Source organism: Cricetulus griseus (assembly GCF_003668045.3).
Source record: "Cricetulus griseus strain 17A/GY chromosome 1 unlocalized genomic scaffold, alternate assembly CriGri-PICRH-1.0 chr1_1, whole genome shotgun sequence".
Classification (NCBI taxonomy): domain Eukaryota; kingdom Metazoa; phylum Chordata; class Mammalia; order Rodentia; family Cricetidae; genus Cricetulus; species Cricetulus griseus.
This window is the reverse complement of record NW_023276807.1, coordinates 254,943,708-254,958,789: the sequence shown is the minus strand read 5'-3', so window position 1 is coordinate 254,958,789 and position 15,082 is coordinate 254,943,708. Positions and strand designations below refer to the sequence as shown.

Sequence of the window (15,082 nt, the reverse complement as noted above, 5' to 3'; positions counted from 1 at the left end):
AAACATCACCCTTCACAATATCCACGTGCAACATAAAATATCTTGGGGTAATGCTAACCAAAAAAGTGAAAGACCTGTACCGTAAGAACTTTGAGTCTTTAAAGAAAGAAATTAAAGGAGATATCAGAAAATGGAAAGATCTCCTGTGGAGTGATCAGTGAGCAGCCAATAGAGCTAAGGTTTTCTTTATTTAGACACACCAGTCAAGTGCAGGCCAAAGCGAGAGGGAGGGAGCTGGAACCAGCACCAGTAGCTGGGGGAGCAGAAGAGAGCACGCACCCATCTGCCGACCCCTTAAGAAGCCTTTCTACCTCAGCCTAAGACTTCCCCTTACCCCACCCTCACGGGTGTGTTCCGGCACACCTGTCTGGGTACCTGGGGCGGCACTAGAGTCTCCCTACAATTCCCCTTTTAGTCTAAAAGAGGATTAAAACTTAATAGTGTAAAACATCTAAAATGAACAATCATAAAGGTGAAATATAAGAAGATACAATAATCTGCTATTGCACATCCTAACTATGTCTATTCTGGCTAAGCCCTAAAGTCATGTGGAAAGGGTGTCTAACTTGAACACCTCCTTCCAATCCCAACTCTAAACAATAAGAAGGTCATTCTTAACTAGGCTTACACTACCCTAATAAACAATAATGGGCAACGGGGGCGTAGCATCTTCTAAGTTACTTCCTGCTGAACTGGGACGATGGTAGCCATGTGGGGTCCTGTGGGGGGGGGAATGCTAGTACAGGGAAAGTAATGAGTTATGTCTAGTCCATGTTAGATGAGATTTGCTTGATTGAAGATCTATGTTGAAATCCTCAACTTGATTGAAGTCAGTACTCGAGGTTCTGGTTGGAGTGTCAGTCGAAACGGAGTGAGTTGAATCCAGTGCAGTCGGAGAGGTGTGGTCCAATTCTTTTTTCCGAGCATGCAGGGATTGTTGTCAGGCTGGTTCTCATTGGCTGTATGGGACTCAGACATAAGTGTCATCAGAGAAATGTTCGCTTGCACATGTATGTGTACTGGGAAAGGCAATCCTTGAAAAACAACAATTATGAGAGGGTGTAGACCTTGAAAGAAAGAGCCAAGAAAAGACAAAGGTAGTCCTCTTATTCTTCATTTATTCTGTATTACAGCAATTGGCTTCTTGATATAACACAGAAACTTTAACCTTTTGTTAAATAACATGCTTGGATTTTAGGGTAGGAAAGCCAAATCCAACTCTAAATCCAGCATCGATTTAATTGAATAGGGACTAGGAAATGAAGAGAAATAGAGGTATTGAGAGACAGCTGTAAATTTTACCAAATGAATTACTTAACCCTCTCACTGTTTACAGAAAATGTTTTCCTCTTGCTGTAGATTGCAGCTTAGTAACTTTAAAATAAAGTTTTCATTATTATATAAAATTGGAAAAAGGATTGAAACCCTTTAACCCCAAATACTCTGTACATGTGGATTCCTTAGAACTTGGCATTTGATTTAGAAGAAACTGGAACTAAAGAAACAGGTTTGAATGAGATAATTTTAAAATTGTGATTGATTTCTGTTAGGAAACAGATCTATTAATAAGCTTACAGAGAAACTTATGACAACTTTTACAGGCTTAGTTGTTTTTATATTACAGAAACATTTACCATTCCTTAAATAAGGTAACTTAATTTTTTCATATAACTTTAAAAAGTATATTTTTTTTTTTCTGTGTGTGAGAGTTTTGCCTGCATGTATGTATGAATGTGCTTCACATTCATGCATGGTGTCTGCAAAGGCTCAAAGGCAATGGATCCCTTATAACTGGAATTACTGGAAGCTGTGAACCATCATGCAGGTGCTGAGGAATCAAACTTGGGTCCCCTGCAAGATCAGCAAATGTTTTAAGTGCTGAGCCATCTCTTCAGCCCCTTAATGTATTTAATATGTTTACTTCACTTTAAAAACATTTTATCTTTCACTTTTACCATACCGTCACAAGTATGAAGTTCTTTTTTTGAAAATAAAGAAAAGTCTTACAAGCCCAATTATAGACATTTTTCTTTGAGCTTCTATTGATTTAGGATTCAAAGTCTTAAATCATCAGAAATTCCAAAGTGAATTGTTGATCTGTAAGACTGGCTATTAGAGTCTTGTTTTAGAGATCATAAAAAAATGATTAGTTCTTAAATGTAGTTACTGGCAAAAGTAGTTTGTTTTCCCAGTGTTGGATACAAGTTTCCTTTATATAACCCCCCCCCTACACACATTGAGGCTCTTAGAACCCTCTGCCTCTAATACGCAGATTGAAGAGGTGGCAGTAGCCAGATGCTGGAAGAGGATGTTTTAGATGCTGTCTTTCTAGACTGTCTCACGGGAATTAAGAAGACACTGTTTAAGTGGAAGAATTGCCCGCTTAGGTGTATGTCTTTAAGAAGTGATCTGAGTTCTTTGAAGAATGGATTGAAGGAGGCGGGGGTGGTGTTGGGGGAGGTGGGTATACACAAGTGTTAAGCTTTGCCATGGTCCAGGCGCTAGAGGTCATTCATTAGAGAAGCTGAGTTAAAATTCTGTGGACATAAGCAAGTGCTACTATGAGATATAATTATCTAGCTTTTGTGATTTGATTTTGATGTGAGGAGTGAAGAAACCACAGGCAACTTTTCGTCTGCTGATCTTGCATATGTCCATCTTGCAATTACCCTTTAGAAGCTTGAAAATGGAACCCATTTTTCTTGTTAGCAGATTAACTCTGTTATCTGACTTCTTTTTTTGGAAATAGCCTTCCTCCCCACACATGACCTAGTTAAATTATTTTTCTCGTTTTCATTTTTGGCCTTAGAAAAAGGCTTTGGTTTTTTGCATAGGTCTACGCATCACAGGTCCAAGATCAATTGCTATCTCCTCTGTAGCCCCAATTTCTTACTTTGGTTAATTTTTTTGTTGTCAGTTTGTTTTTGTGTAGTACATTTTGATCATATTTTCCTCTCTTAATTTCTCCGAGATCTACCCCCTCCACCCAACTTCGTCCACTCAACTTCATGTCCTGTCTCTCAAAACAAACAAACCCAATAAGATAAAAAAAAAAAAATAACAAAACAAGAAGCACACACGTATACCCCCAACCCCAACTACCCATGGAGTTGTTTTTTTGTTGGTGGACTACGTATCCTGGCCTTGGACCCTGCCCTTGAGTGTGGTTGCTACACTCAGTGACACCTCATTTAAGAAAGGGCCCTTTTCTTTTCTCAGTATGAATTGGAAGCAGGTCCTTAGTTAGGGATGGACTTTGTGTCCACTTCCCCTTCTTAATGTTGAAATTTTATCTTGTTTGAATCTGTCTTCTGCTTGCTGTCACAGTCTTTGTGAGTTCAAATGTCTGTCAGTCCTGTTGTCTGGATCATATTGTTTCCTTGGTGTCATTCACCACCTCTGGCTCTTAGCCATCTTTTCCACCTAGATACCTGAGCCTCAAAGGGACTTGTTTGATAAAGACATCCCATTAAGGACTAAGTGTTCCAAAGTCTCTCACTTTCTACACACTGCCCAGTTGTGGGTCTCTGAGTTAATTACCTTCTATTGTAAGAAGTTTCTCTGATGAGGGTTGAGTGATATTCTTTCTGATCTATGGGTGTCTTAGTCACTGTTCTATTGTCATGAAGAGACACCATGACCAATGCAACTCTTATAAAGAAAAACATTTAATTGGGGCTTGCTTAAAGTTTCAGCGGTTTAGTCCATTATCATGGCCCGAATCATCATGGCAGGTACCATAGTGGCATGCATAACACTGGAGCAGGAACCGAGAGCTACAGACATCCTGACCTACAGGTTGACAGTGAACCTGGGTGTGGCATGGGCTTTTGAAACTTCAAAGCACAGCTCCAGTGTCATGCTTTCTCCCACAAGGCCACACCTCCTTATACTTCTAATTCTTTTTAAAGACTCCCACTCCCTTGGTGACTCAGCATTCAAACATATGAGCTTATGGGTGATGGGGTAGGTTCTTCTGTGTATATGTTTGTCTTATTGGTTGATAAATAAAGGCTTGTGATCCAGGCAGCAAGTGACATAGCAGGCAGACTCAGAGTATAAGCGGAGACAAGCAGGATATTTCTGTCTTCCTCTTTCTTCTTTGAGAGCCGCCATGTGAGCCCAACAAGAAAGGGCGCATGCCCCTGGCGTCCTCAATCAGATAAGTCTGTAAAATATATAGATTATTAATTATGGCTGATACTTAAGACAGAGATAGCAGATAAGAAATCCTAGTCATTGGCCAGCAGCATTGAAACTAATATAAGTCTGTGTTTTTGGGGGGCCATAACGTGGCGGATGGAACTCAGGTGGCAACGTAAAGAGTTATCCTTACATATGGGAGCTATTCTTATTCAAAAAATGTTCAAACACGCACCCACTCATACACACACACACACACACACACACACACACACACACACACACACACACACATCCCACACACAGAGTATTCAAACATGAGCCTATGGGGGCTATTCTTATTCAAACTATGTTCAAACATACACAGAGTCATTAGGAATTGTTTTATTGCTATGTTCTTTTAACAGAAACAATAAGAATTTATTTTCCCCTAGGTCTCATGACCTGCATGACCTGTCTGGTCTCAGGTTCTTGGCTTCTTTAGAAGTGTCACATATGGATTCAATCTCATGGACTGGCCTTATATTCGATCAGAATCTGGTTGGTTACTACCATGACATTTGTGCCAAAATGTTCATCAGCTGATGAATGAATAATGAAACTGTACATTTATACACTGGAATATTATCCAGCTGTTAAGGAAAATGAAACTATACGTAAATAGATGGAGCTAGCAACAGTCATCTGATTGAGGTACCCCAGACCCCAAAAGATAAATATTACACGTTTTCTCTTATATTGAGATGTGTGTGTTTCTATCTGAGTAACCACAGAGATTGGTAGCTAAAGGGGCCATGGAATGGAGGGGATTTGTTCCCTTCTTTGCCACTGCTTCATGGTAGTTGTAAGAGTGTACGTGTAATCACTGCTGTGAGCCTCTTTATCATTGCTGTGAGCCTCTTCATTTCTTCCTCATCTCGGGCCCCTCTGTCTTCCTCCTCATTCAGTTCCTCTCCCTCCTCCTCTTCTAGTTTTAAATTATTTTATTACATTCACCTAGTTAGTAATACTCTCCCTCTCCTTCTGTCCAGCCATCCATTCCTCTTCTCCCTCTCCCTCCTGCCCGCTCTTGCTCTCTCCCACCCCCTACCCCCACCCCGTGTGTGTGTGTGTGTGTGTGTGTGTGTGTGTGTGTGTGTGTGTGTGTGTGTGTGTGTGTGTGTGTGTGTGTGTGTGTGTGTGTGTGTGTGTGTGTGTGTGTGTGTGGTGTGTGTGTGTGTGTGTGTGTGTGTGTGTGTGTGTGTGTGTGTGTGTGTGTGTGTGGTGTGTGTGTGTGTGGTGTGTGTGTGTGTGTGTGTGTGTGTGTGTGTGTGTGTGTGTGTGTGTGTGTGTGTGTGTGTGTGTGTGTGGTGTGTGTGTGTGTGTGTGTGTGGTGTGTGTGTGTGTGTGTTGTGTGTGTGTGTGTGTGTGTGTGTGTGTGTGTGTGTGTGTGTGTGTGGTGTGTGTGTGTGTGTGTGTGTGTGTGTGTGTGTGTGTGTGTGTGTGTGTGTGTGTGTGTGTGTGTGTGGTGTGTGTGTGTGTGTGTGTGTGTGTGTGTGTGTGTGTGTGTGTGGTGTGTGTGTGTGTGTGTGTGTGGTGTGTGTGTGTGTGGTGTGTGTATGTGTGTGTGTCTGTGTGTCTGTGTGTGTGGTGTGTGTGTGTGTGTGTGTGTGTGTGTGTGTGTGTGTGTGTGTGTGTGTGTGTGTGTGGTGGTGGGTGTGTGGAGTCAGAGATCAACTTATTGGAGTTGGCTCTCTCCCTTTACTATATAGGATCCAAGAATTGAACTCAGTTCACTGAGCAGTCTCACTGGTCCCCTTTCTCTATGTTTCTTTTGTTTTGAGACAATATCTCTCTGTGTAGCATAGGATGTCCTCAATTTCTGATTCTCCTGCTTAATCCTAATGAGAACTATGAATGCTGAAATTACAGACAGAGAACCACCATGCAGGCCCTCTTTTGTTTTGTTTTTATAATAACTTGCTTCTCACTCATGTCTCTGCTCACCTCCAGAACAAAAGCTATTGTTTTATTTTGTGTCTTAGCTACCTAGGAGTGTGTTTCTCAGCATTCAGAATATGGGACGGTATCAAAATGAAATATTGCCTAGCCTCTTATTCCTCCCCCTTTATTCTTTAATGCTTTGGGCTAGGACAGGAAGAAAGGGCATCTTTCTCTAAGTTACTCAGGAGGCCTGTGGCAGATACACTCAGAAATAGTTATCAAGAATATGAGCTCAGATTTTCTCTTCTCTTCTTTTTAAAACCTTTGTTTTTATTCTATGCGTCTGAGTGTTTTCCCTACATAACTGTCTGTGTACCTTGTGTGTACAGTGCTGGCAGAGATCGGATGAGGGTGTCTAATGCCCTGGGACTGGAGTTGCCCAGTTGTGAGCTGTCATATGGGTGCTGGGAATTGAATCCTAGTGCTTTGGAACAGCAGCCAGTGCTCTTAATCACTGAGCCATCTCTCCAGCCCCTGAAGATTTTCTTTATATTAATAGTAATTTAATAAAAATTACTTGCCTCTTTCTGCATTGCAGCTTTCACTAGCACAAAGAAGAAGTTTTGTTTTGTTTTTGTTATTTAAGCATAGTCACTGGTGAAAAAGTTTGTTCTTTAGGAAGTATGTTTACTCTGTGCATGTGTGCAAGTGTGCTGCAGCTTGCATGTGAATTTCAGAAACAGCTAGCATGTCACCATGTGGGTTCCATGGATTGAACTCAGGTTGCCAGATTTAGTGGCAGCCAGCCCCGACTCCACCCCACCCCATCAGCATCTGGTTGGCCCCTGAAGAAAAGTTTTTCTTTTTAAGACTTCCTTTAATGCCTTAAATGCTTCACTTTTATAAAAGGCTTTATAGAATTCTTTTTGTAATTATTTATTTATTACTTATTTCCTGTCTTCTTCTTTTCCCTTTGGTTTGTTAAGACAGGATTTCTGTGTGTATCCCTGGCTGTCCTGGACCTTGCTCTGTAGACCAGGCTGGCCTCAAACTCAGAGACCTGCCTGCCTCTGCTGGAATTAAATTCGTGTACTACCACTGCCTGGCTTTAAATGTTGTCTTCTTAAAAGCTTCTTTGATACTAGTATCTATATGTATATTTAGAGTATATTTTTTATAGAAGCTGTAAGAAATATACAAGTGTATACTAAAATTCTTGTTTTCACTGGTTTTGTATATCTTGATGTAAATATTCCTAATGTTTGTGCTTTTGTTTCTAGGAACAAGAAACTTTTAAATAAGAAAAAATTGAAACGAAAACAGAAGAGCAAGTCAAAAGTAAAGACAAGAAGCAAGGTAAAGTTTCTAGCAACTTGTAGACATAGTGATTGGAACAAAAATGAAAAGACTTAAAAATAGGAGTGTAATTAGTAAATAATTATGTTCTTTTGAATTATTTTTTGAAATTTTTATGTCTGCTTACAGTGTGTTTTGATCTATCTACTCACAGGACCTCCACCCAGTTATTCCCAGGACCTACCAACCCACCTCCTTTCCAATGTCCTGTTCTTTGAATAAGAATTATAATAGCCTATCTGTTACAATGAGGGTGGGGCCACCCACTGGGGAATGCTCTGCCTCCCATGTCTACATCCCCATAAGCAAATGATCTATTATTTTTCTTTTTTGGGGTGTGTTATTCATTTAACCTACTTTGAGTAGCTTCTTGGTTAATATCTAGAAGTTAACATCTGGGCACTGAAAATTATTCATTACTTATTCTCACTAGATTTACTCATTTTTTGAGGGGACTGCATTCACTTCTCTTTTTCCATTCTGACTACTTGTACTAGAAACATTAAACTTGGATTGTGCATTGGGGTTTGCATTTGGATTCATTATATGCTTTTCTTGATGAATTAAGGAGCCTTTTGATATATCTGTTCTGCTCAGAACTTGATTAGTCATAGCTGTACAAAGAAAAGGTAGTGCATACTATTTGAGTTGGAGACCTTAAGAGACCAGGTATTTCCACTTATTGTAGAAATCCTGACATAAAGCCTCTCTCATTTTGTCATTTGCAGTGACCAGAGCCTACTTTCTGTAGAGGAATCTTTCCCACTGAACTTCAATAGTGTGAACCTAGACAGGAAGAATAGTTTTACCAGGTTTCTGAGCTGTTCTGCTCAGAACAGAAATAGGAGCTTAACCAGATCTTAATATGTATTTAACTTCCTGAAGGAAGTGTTTCTTGCTTTTCTAAATTACTGTTTTTGCTGATGTTAACTAAATGAAGTATCCTTCAGAATACTAAATCAAAGATAAAATAAGCCGGGCGGTGGTGGCGCACACCTTTAATCCCAGCACTCGGGAGGTAGAGGCAGGCAGATCTCTGTGAGTTCAAGACCACCCTGGTTTATAAGAGCTAGTTCCCGGACAGTCTTCAAAGCAAGAGAAACCCTGTCTCGAAAAACAGAAAACAAAAAATAAAAACAAACAAGCAAAAAAGCTAAAATAGTATGTGTGTGTGGGGGGGGTGGAGTTTATTTGATGGCTTTATATTGAAATATAGTTGGATGCAGGAATTAAATAATATCATGAAGTTTGTATCTTTATCTCTCATTTTTTCTTCCTTTGTATGTGGGCTTATTGCCTGTGGTTGAGGACTGAAGCTTCTGGCAGTATCAGCTTCATTATCTTTTAGTAAAAAGAAATGACTTTTACAAGTTCTAGCAGAGAGTCTTAGGTAGGATATTTTATTGAATTCTAGCAAATGTATGACTTTATTTCAACTGAATTGTGTTTAGTAATTACAATTATTATTTGTAATTCAGCAATGAGTGACTGTGCCCTGTGGACAAGGTGAGAGCTGCTCTGAGGAAAGCTTTGTTGGGTGGAGGGACTGGATAAATAATAGTTTTTTGGTTTTGTTTTATTTTTGTTTGTTTGTTTGTTTTTGGTTTTTCAAGACAGGGTTTCTCTGTGTAGCTTTGGCTGTCCTGGAATTGGCTATCTGTATTCCAAAAATTTTATCCTCTTCCATGACTTGATTTTTTTTTAATTTCTCCACTCAACTTGATATCCTCCATGTGATCTCCCCTGCAACTCCCATCCCCACTCACTCCCAGTCCACTCATAAAATCTGTTCTATTTCCCTTTCCAAGGGAGATCCAGCCCTTCTCCACCAGACCCTTCTTCTTTGTCTAACCTCTCTGGGTCTATGGATTATAGCTTTGTTATGGCTAATACCTACTTATAAGAAAATATAAACCATAGTTATCTTTCTGTGTCTGGGTTACTGTTTTGGGATATTTGTAAACTTTGTGAAGATATATTGGCTTAATAAAGTGCTGAACAGCCAATAGCTAGGCAGGAGGTATAGGCGGGACTCCTGAGCAGAGGAAGAGGAAGCAGGACATGAATCTAGGCACGAGAGAGATGCCTTGGAGAATGGGAACCAGTTGGACACAAAGGATGGAAGAGAGGTAAAGGCCATGTGGCAGAACATATGTTTAATTTAAGTTGTAAGTGCTAGTTGTAAGCCAGTTTCTGGCTATCATGAATAAAGAAATAATGAACATAGTTCAACAAGTGTTCTTGTAGTATGATGGTGTGTCCTTTGGGTATATGCCCAGGAATGTTATAAGGTAGGTCTTGAGGTAGACTGATTGCCAACTTTGTGAGGAACTGACATTGATTTCCATAGAGGCTGTACAAGTTTACACTCCCATGAGCAATGGAACACTGTTCCCTTTACTCAACATCCTCCCCAGCATGAACTGTCACTTAAGTTACTGATTTGAACCATTTTGACAGGTATAAGATGGAATCTCAAAGTAGTTTAAATTTGCATTTCCCTGATAGCTAAAGATATTGAACATTTTAAAAAGTGTTTCTCTATTGAGAATTCTCTGTGTTTAGAATGTACCCCATTTTAATTGGATTATTTGTTCTTTTTACATCTGGTTTCTGGATTTTTTTTTTTGTTTTTTGGGTGTTAATCCTCTATGGGATGTGGAGATGGTAAAAATCACCCCCCCCCCCCATTCTGTAGGCAGCTGCTTTGTCCAAGTGATGGTGCCCTTTGCCTTTCAGAAGCTTTTCAGTTTCATGAAGTCCCATTTTTTTTCATTGTTGATCTTGTTGCCTGTGCTATCAGGGTTCTGTTTAGAAAGTTGTCTCCTGTGTCAGTATGTTTAAGGCTGTTCCCTACTTTCTGTTCTGTCAGGCTCATTGTATCTGGTTTTGACCAGTTTGGGTTGAGTTTTGTGTAGGGTGATAAGTATGGATCTATTTGGATTCTTCTACATGCAGACATCCATCTTGACCAGCACCAATTTTTGAAGATGTTGTGGTTTTTTTTCCCAGTGTGTATTCCTGGCTTCTTTATCAAAAATCAGGTGTCCATGTGTGTGGATTTATTCTGGGTCTTCAATTAGATTCCGTTGATCAGGGTGTCTGTTTTTATATCAATACCATGTGGTTTTTAATAGTTCTGTAGCACAACTTGAGATCAGAGATGGTGATACTTCTAGCAGTTCTTTTATTGTTTGGGACTGTCTTAACTGTCCTGGGTTTTTTGTTTTTCCATATGAAGCTGAGAATTGTCATGTTGGAATTTTGATGGGGATTGCATTGAATCTTTATCTGTAGCTTGCTTTTGGAAGGATGACCATTTTTACTATGTTAATCCTGTGGATCCATGACCACAGGAGATCTTTCCATCTTCTGGTATCTTTAATTTCTTTCTTCAAAGATTTGAAGTTTTATCATACAGGTCTTTTTCACTTACTTGGTTAGAGTTGCCCCAAGTTATTTTGTGTTATTTGAGGCTATTGTGAAAGCCATTGTTTACCTGATTTCTTTCTCAGTCCATTTGTCATTTGTATATAGGAGTGCTACTGATTTATTTTTATTTTTGTTAATCTTGTATCCACCTACTTTGCTGAAAGTGTTTATCAGCTGTAGAATTTCCTGGTGGAATTTTTTAAGGTCACTTGCTTAAGTATAGTATCATATTTGCAAATAACTATATTTTGGCTTCTTTTCCAATTTGTATCTCCTCCTTCAGTTGTCTTTTTTTCTCTAGCTAAGATTTCAAGTGCTGTCCTGAATAGGTGTGGAGAGAGTGGACAACCTTTTCTTGTTACTGATTTTAGTGGAATTTCTTTGAGTTTGTTTCTATTTAATTTGATGTTGGCTATGGGCTTGCTGTAAATTGCCTTTTTTATATGAGGTATGTCCCTTGAGTCACTAATCTCTCCAGACCCTTTATCATGAGGGGGTTTTGGATTTTGTCAGAGGCCTTTTCTGCATCTAATGAGATGATCATGTGCTTGTTTTCTTTTAGTTTGTGTGGTGGACTATGTTTACTGATTTTTGTATATTGAACCATCTCTGCTTCTTTGGGATAAAGCTTACTTGATCATGGTGGATAATCTTTTTGATGTGTTCTTGGATTTGGTTTGCAAGTATTTTATTATTTTTTCATCAGTGTTCGTAAGGGAAACTGGTCTGTAATTATCTTTGTTGGGTCTTTATGTGGTTTGGGTATTGGTAATTGTGGCCTCATAAAATGTTTCTATTTTGTGGAATAATTTGTGGAGTATTGCTGCTAACTCATCTTTGAAAGTCTGGTAGACTTCTTCACTAAAATCACCTGAAACTTAGTTTTAGATTTTCCAATTTGGTGGAGTACAAGTTTTTAAAGTATGCCCTTATGATTTGGTGGATTTCCTCAGTCTCTGTTGTTAAGTCCCCCTTTGGTTTCTGCTTTTGTTAATTTGGATATTCCCTGTCTCTTAGTTTGGATAAGGGTTTGTCTGTCTAGTTGATTTTTCTCTTTGCTTCATTGATTCTTTGTCTTCTCTTGTTTCTGTTTTATTGATCTCAGCCCTCAGTTTGGTTGTTTCTCGCCCTCTACTCCTCTTGGGTGTGCTTTACTTCTTTTTGTTCTAGAACGTTCACATGTGCTGTTAAGTTTCTAATATGAGATCTCACCAAATTTTTAGGTAGGCACTTACTGCTATAAACTTTCCTGTTAGCATCACTTTCATTTCCCCCCTTAAGTTTGGGTATGCTGTGTGAAGATGAAACTGTACTTGCTTTTTCTTTTTAAATGAGGCTTTAGAAGAACAGTGTTTATTAGCCCAGTTGCTTAGTATTTTCCTTATATGATTCATATATGTTTGCTCTAAGAAATGTTGGTCTACACTAATGTTGCAGAAATTATATTTTTTAGGTTTTGTCCAAAGATTTATAATTGTATCTGATACCCTTAGGTATATGGTCTGTTTCAAGTTAATTTTTAAGTGTTAACCTTCACATTTTTCTCATTATTATCCAATTGATCCATTTGTTAAAATGGTTTTATTTATTTTTTCCATTGAATTATCTCGTAAAAGAGTCAGTTAACCATATTTATTTTGGGTGTAATTTTGGAATCTGTTTTGTTTAGTTGATCCACATGTGTGTCTTTCTGTCAATACCATGCTGTCTTAAAAACAGGTAGTATGTTTCTAAGATTTTTGCCATTTTTGTAAAATTGCTGTAGCTGTTGCCATAATTCAGATGTTAAATACCCCCCACCCCAAAGACCCATGTTTTAGAGACTTGGTCTCCAGGGTGGCACTCTTAGACAGTGGTAGAACTTTTGAGAAGTGAACACTACTGAGAGGTCCTTAGGCCCCTGGAGGTCTGCTCCTTCAAGTGGATTGGGGGCCCTTGCTCCAGTATCTTCTTATCTTTTTGGCTTCCCAGTCGTGGGTGATGCTGCCGTGTACTGCCATGGTACACAGCCTTGCACCTGGCCCAAAAGCAAGGGGAACAAATAACCATAGGACAGAACTTCAGAACTGTGAATCAAAAGTAACCCTTTTCCACTCATCAGCTGATTGCAGTGTAGATGTAGGCCAAAATAGCTGTTTTCTGTCTTTTTTATTTCTATGTAAGTGTTACGTGATCCTGGACAGTTTCTTACATTGAGTCTGTAGGTTTGATGAGATTTGTCATTTTAATGATGTATAATTCTTCAATCCATGAACATGATATAGGTGCTTGCCCATTTATTTAAGTCTTTTCTTTGTTTGTTTTTTTGAGACAGGGTTTCTCTGTAAAGCCCTGGCTGTCCTAGAACTTGCTATGAAGACCACATTGGCTTCAAACTCAGAGATCAGCCTGCTTCTGCCTCCTAAGTGCTAGGGTTAAAGGAGGTACACTACTGCCTGGCTTTAATTCTTATTCAATTTTACTTCATAAATTTTTCAGTTTTTAGTACATAAAGCTCACATACATTTTATTACATTTATTTGTAATTATTTTTATTTTGATGCTGTTTTGAAAATAATGTATGTTGAGATCATTGTAGTGTGAAAACACTTCTTATATTTCTTATTTTTTATATTTTACAGAGATCATCTAAGCCCTTCACTCATTTTCCCCTGTTTTTAACATCTTATATAATTAGTTTTAGAAAGCATCTTTCTCTGAACCTGGAGTCTCCTGATTCAGCCAAACTGGCTTGCCAGCAGGCTCCCATGATCCCTCCATCACCACCTCCCTGGCACTGTGACTAAGGTCCACTCAGCAGGCTCCCGTGGTCCCTCCATCACCACCTCCCTGGCACTGTGACTAAGGTCCACTCAGCAGGCTCCCATGATCCCTCCATCACCACCTCCCTGGCACTGTGACTAAGGTCCACTCAGCAGGCTCCCGTGGTCCCTCCATCACAACCTCCCTGGCACTGTGACTAAGGTCTACTTCACCATATGCGTCAGCTCTTGTGTGGGTTCCTGTGGACAGATCTGAGTTCCTCATGCTCACATGTCTAGCTCTGTTTACTAACTAAAGCATCTCCCCAGATTTACATATGCTTGTTTTTGTGTAATTTGGCTACTTCTGTGACTGTTATTATAGCCAGGATATAGAACAGTTCCATCTTCTGAGTCCCTTTTGCTATCCTTTATAGCCATACATGCCACCTTCAGCCATCTTGTTAGCTTTGGACAGCTACAGCTCTGTTCTTCCTCACAAAAGTCTTGCTATTTCAAGAATTTTACTTGTGCTTACAGGATTGGCTTTAAAGAAATGTAATTTCTTTGAGTTCATACAAATTGTCACACATGTTAATAGTTCATTTCTGTTTCTGATTAGTCATACCCCAGTATGGCTGTACTACAGATTACACAGTTTACTACACTTTACACTGTTAAAGCATATCTGGGTTACTTTTAGTTTGGAGCTAATTTTGAATAAATCTATGAAAATTTACTTGTTTTTGGTGACAATTGAGATTTTTAGATTATGTTATAGATGCATGTTTAGTTTTTTAAGAGATGTAATTTTCCCAGAGTGGCCATATCGCTATTACTTACCTACTAGTGTTGTAGTTGCCTGTGTCTTTGCCCGTTTCCCAGGGCTGGCACCATTAGTAATTTTAGAGATTCTGATCTCTGTGCACCTTATCTCATTTTCTTTCTCATCTTGCCTGAGACCGAATGCTGTTGATGCTGTGCTCATGTGTAACCTTTCAGTGTTAAATCTGTGCCTCTCTGCCCACTATTTGCTTATTGACTCTCTTGTCTGTTTTACTGTTGAGTTTTAGTCTCTTGTGAATTTGTATTTGGCAGATTTTTTCCCTGTCAGAGACTTCTGTTGTATTCTTTTTTAAAATGGCATTTTTTAGATTTATTTATTTTATTATTTTATGTGGATTTATTAGTATTTGCCTGCAGGTATATATGTGGGTGCTGGAAATCAAACCCAGGTCCTCTACAAGAGCAGCAAGTGCTCTTAGCCACTGAGCCACTAAACAGTATTTTTGTTCATTCTTCATATATGAGTGGTGCTTATTTTATACTTTGTATACTGTTACTTCTCTACACCTGCATATTATTTCCAGTAGATTTTTTTTTAAATTGTTTACATAGTTCAGGAAATAAAGACATTGCTAGAAGATACTTTTCTTCTTAGCCATTTTTATCAGGTTATTGCATTGGGAAAGAAAAAACACTGAGTT

The 15,082-nt window shown here is 39.0% G+C and overlaps 1 protein-coding gene across 1 annotated transcript in view; it reads left to right on the top strand.

The window, feature by feature from the left end:
* Mycbp2 (MYC binding protein 2) overlaps positions 1 to 15,082 on the top strand; it is a 209,237-nt gene that overhangs the window by 20,478 nt on the left and 173,677 nt on the right. Inside the window, 1 exon segment of the mRNA XM_027393984.2 lies at positions 7,347 to 7,422. Coding sequence (XP_027249785.2) covers positions 7,347 to 7,422 — 76 coding nt within the window.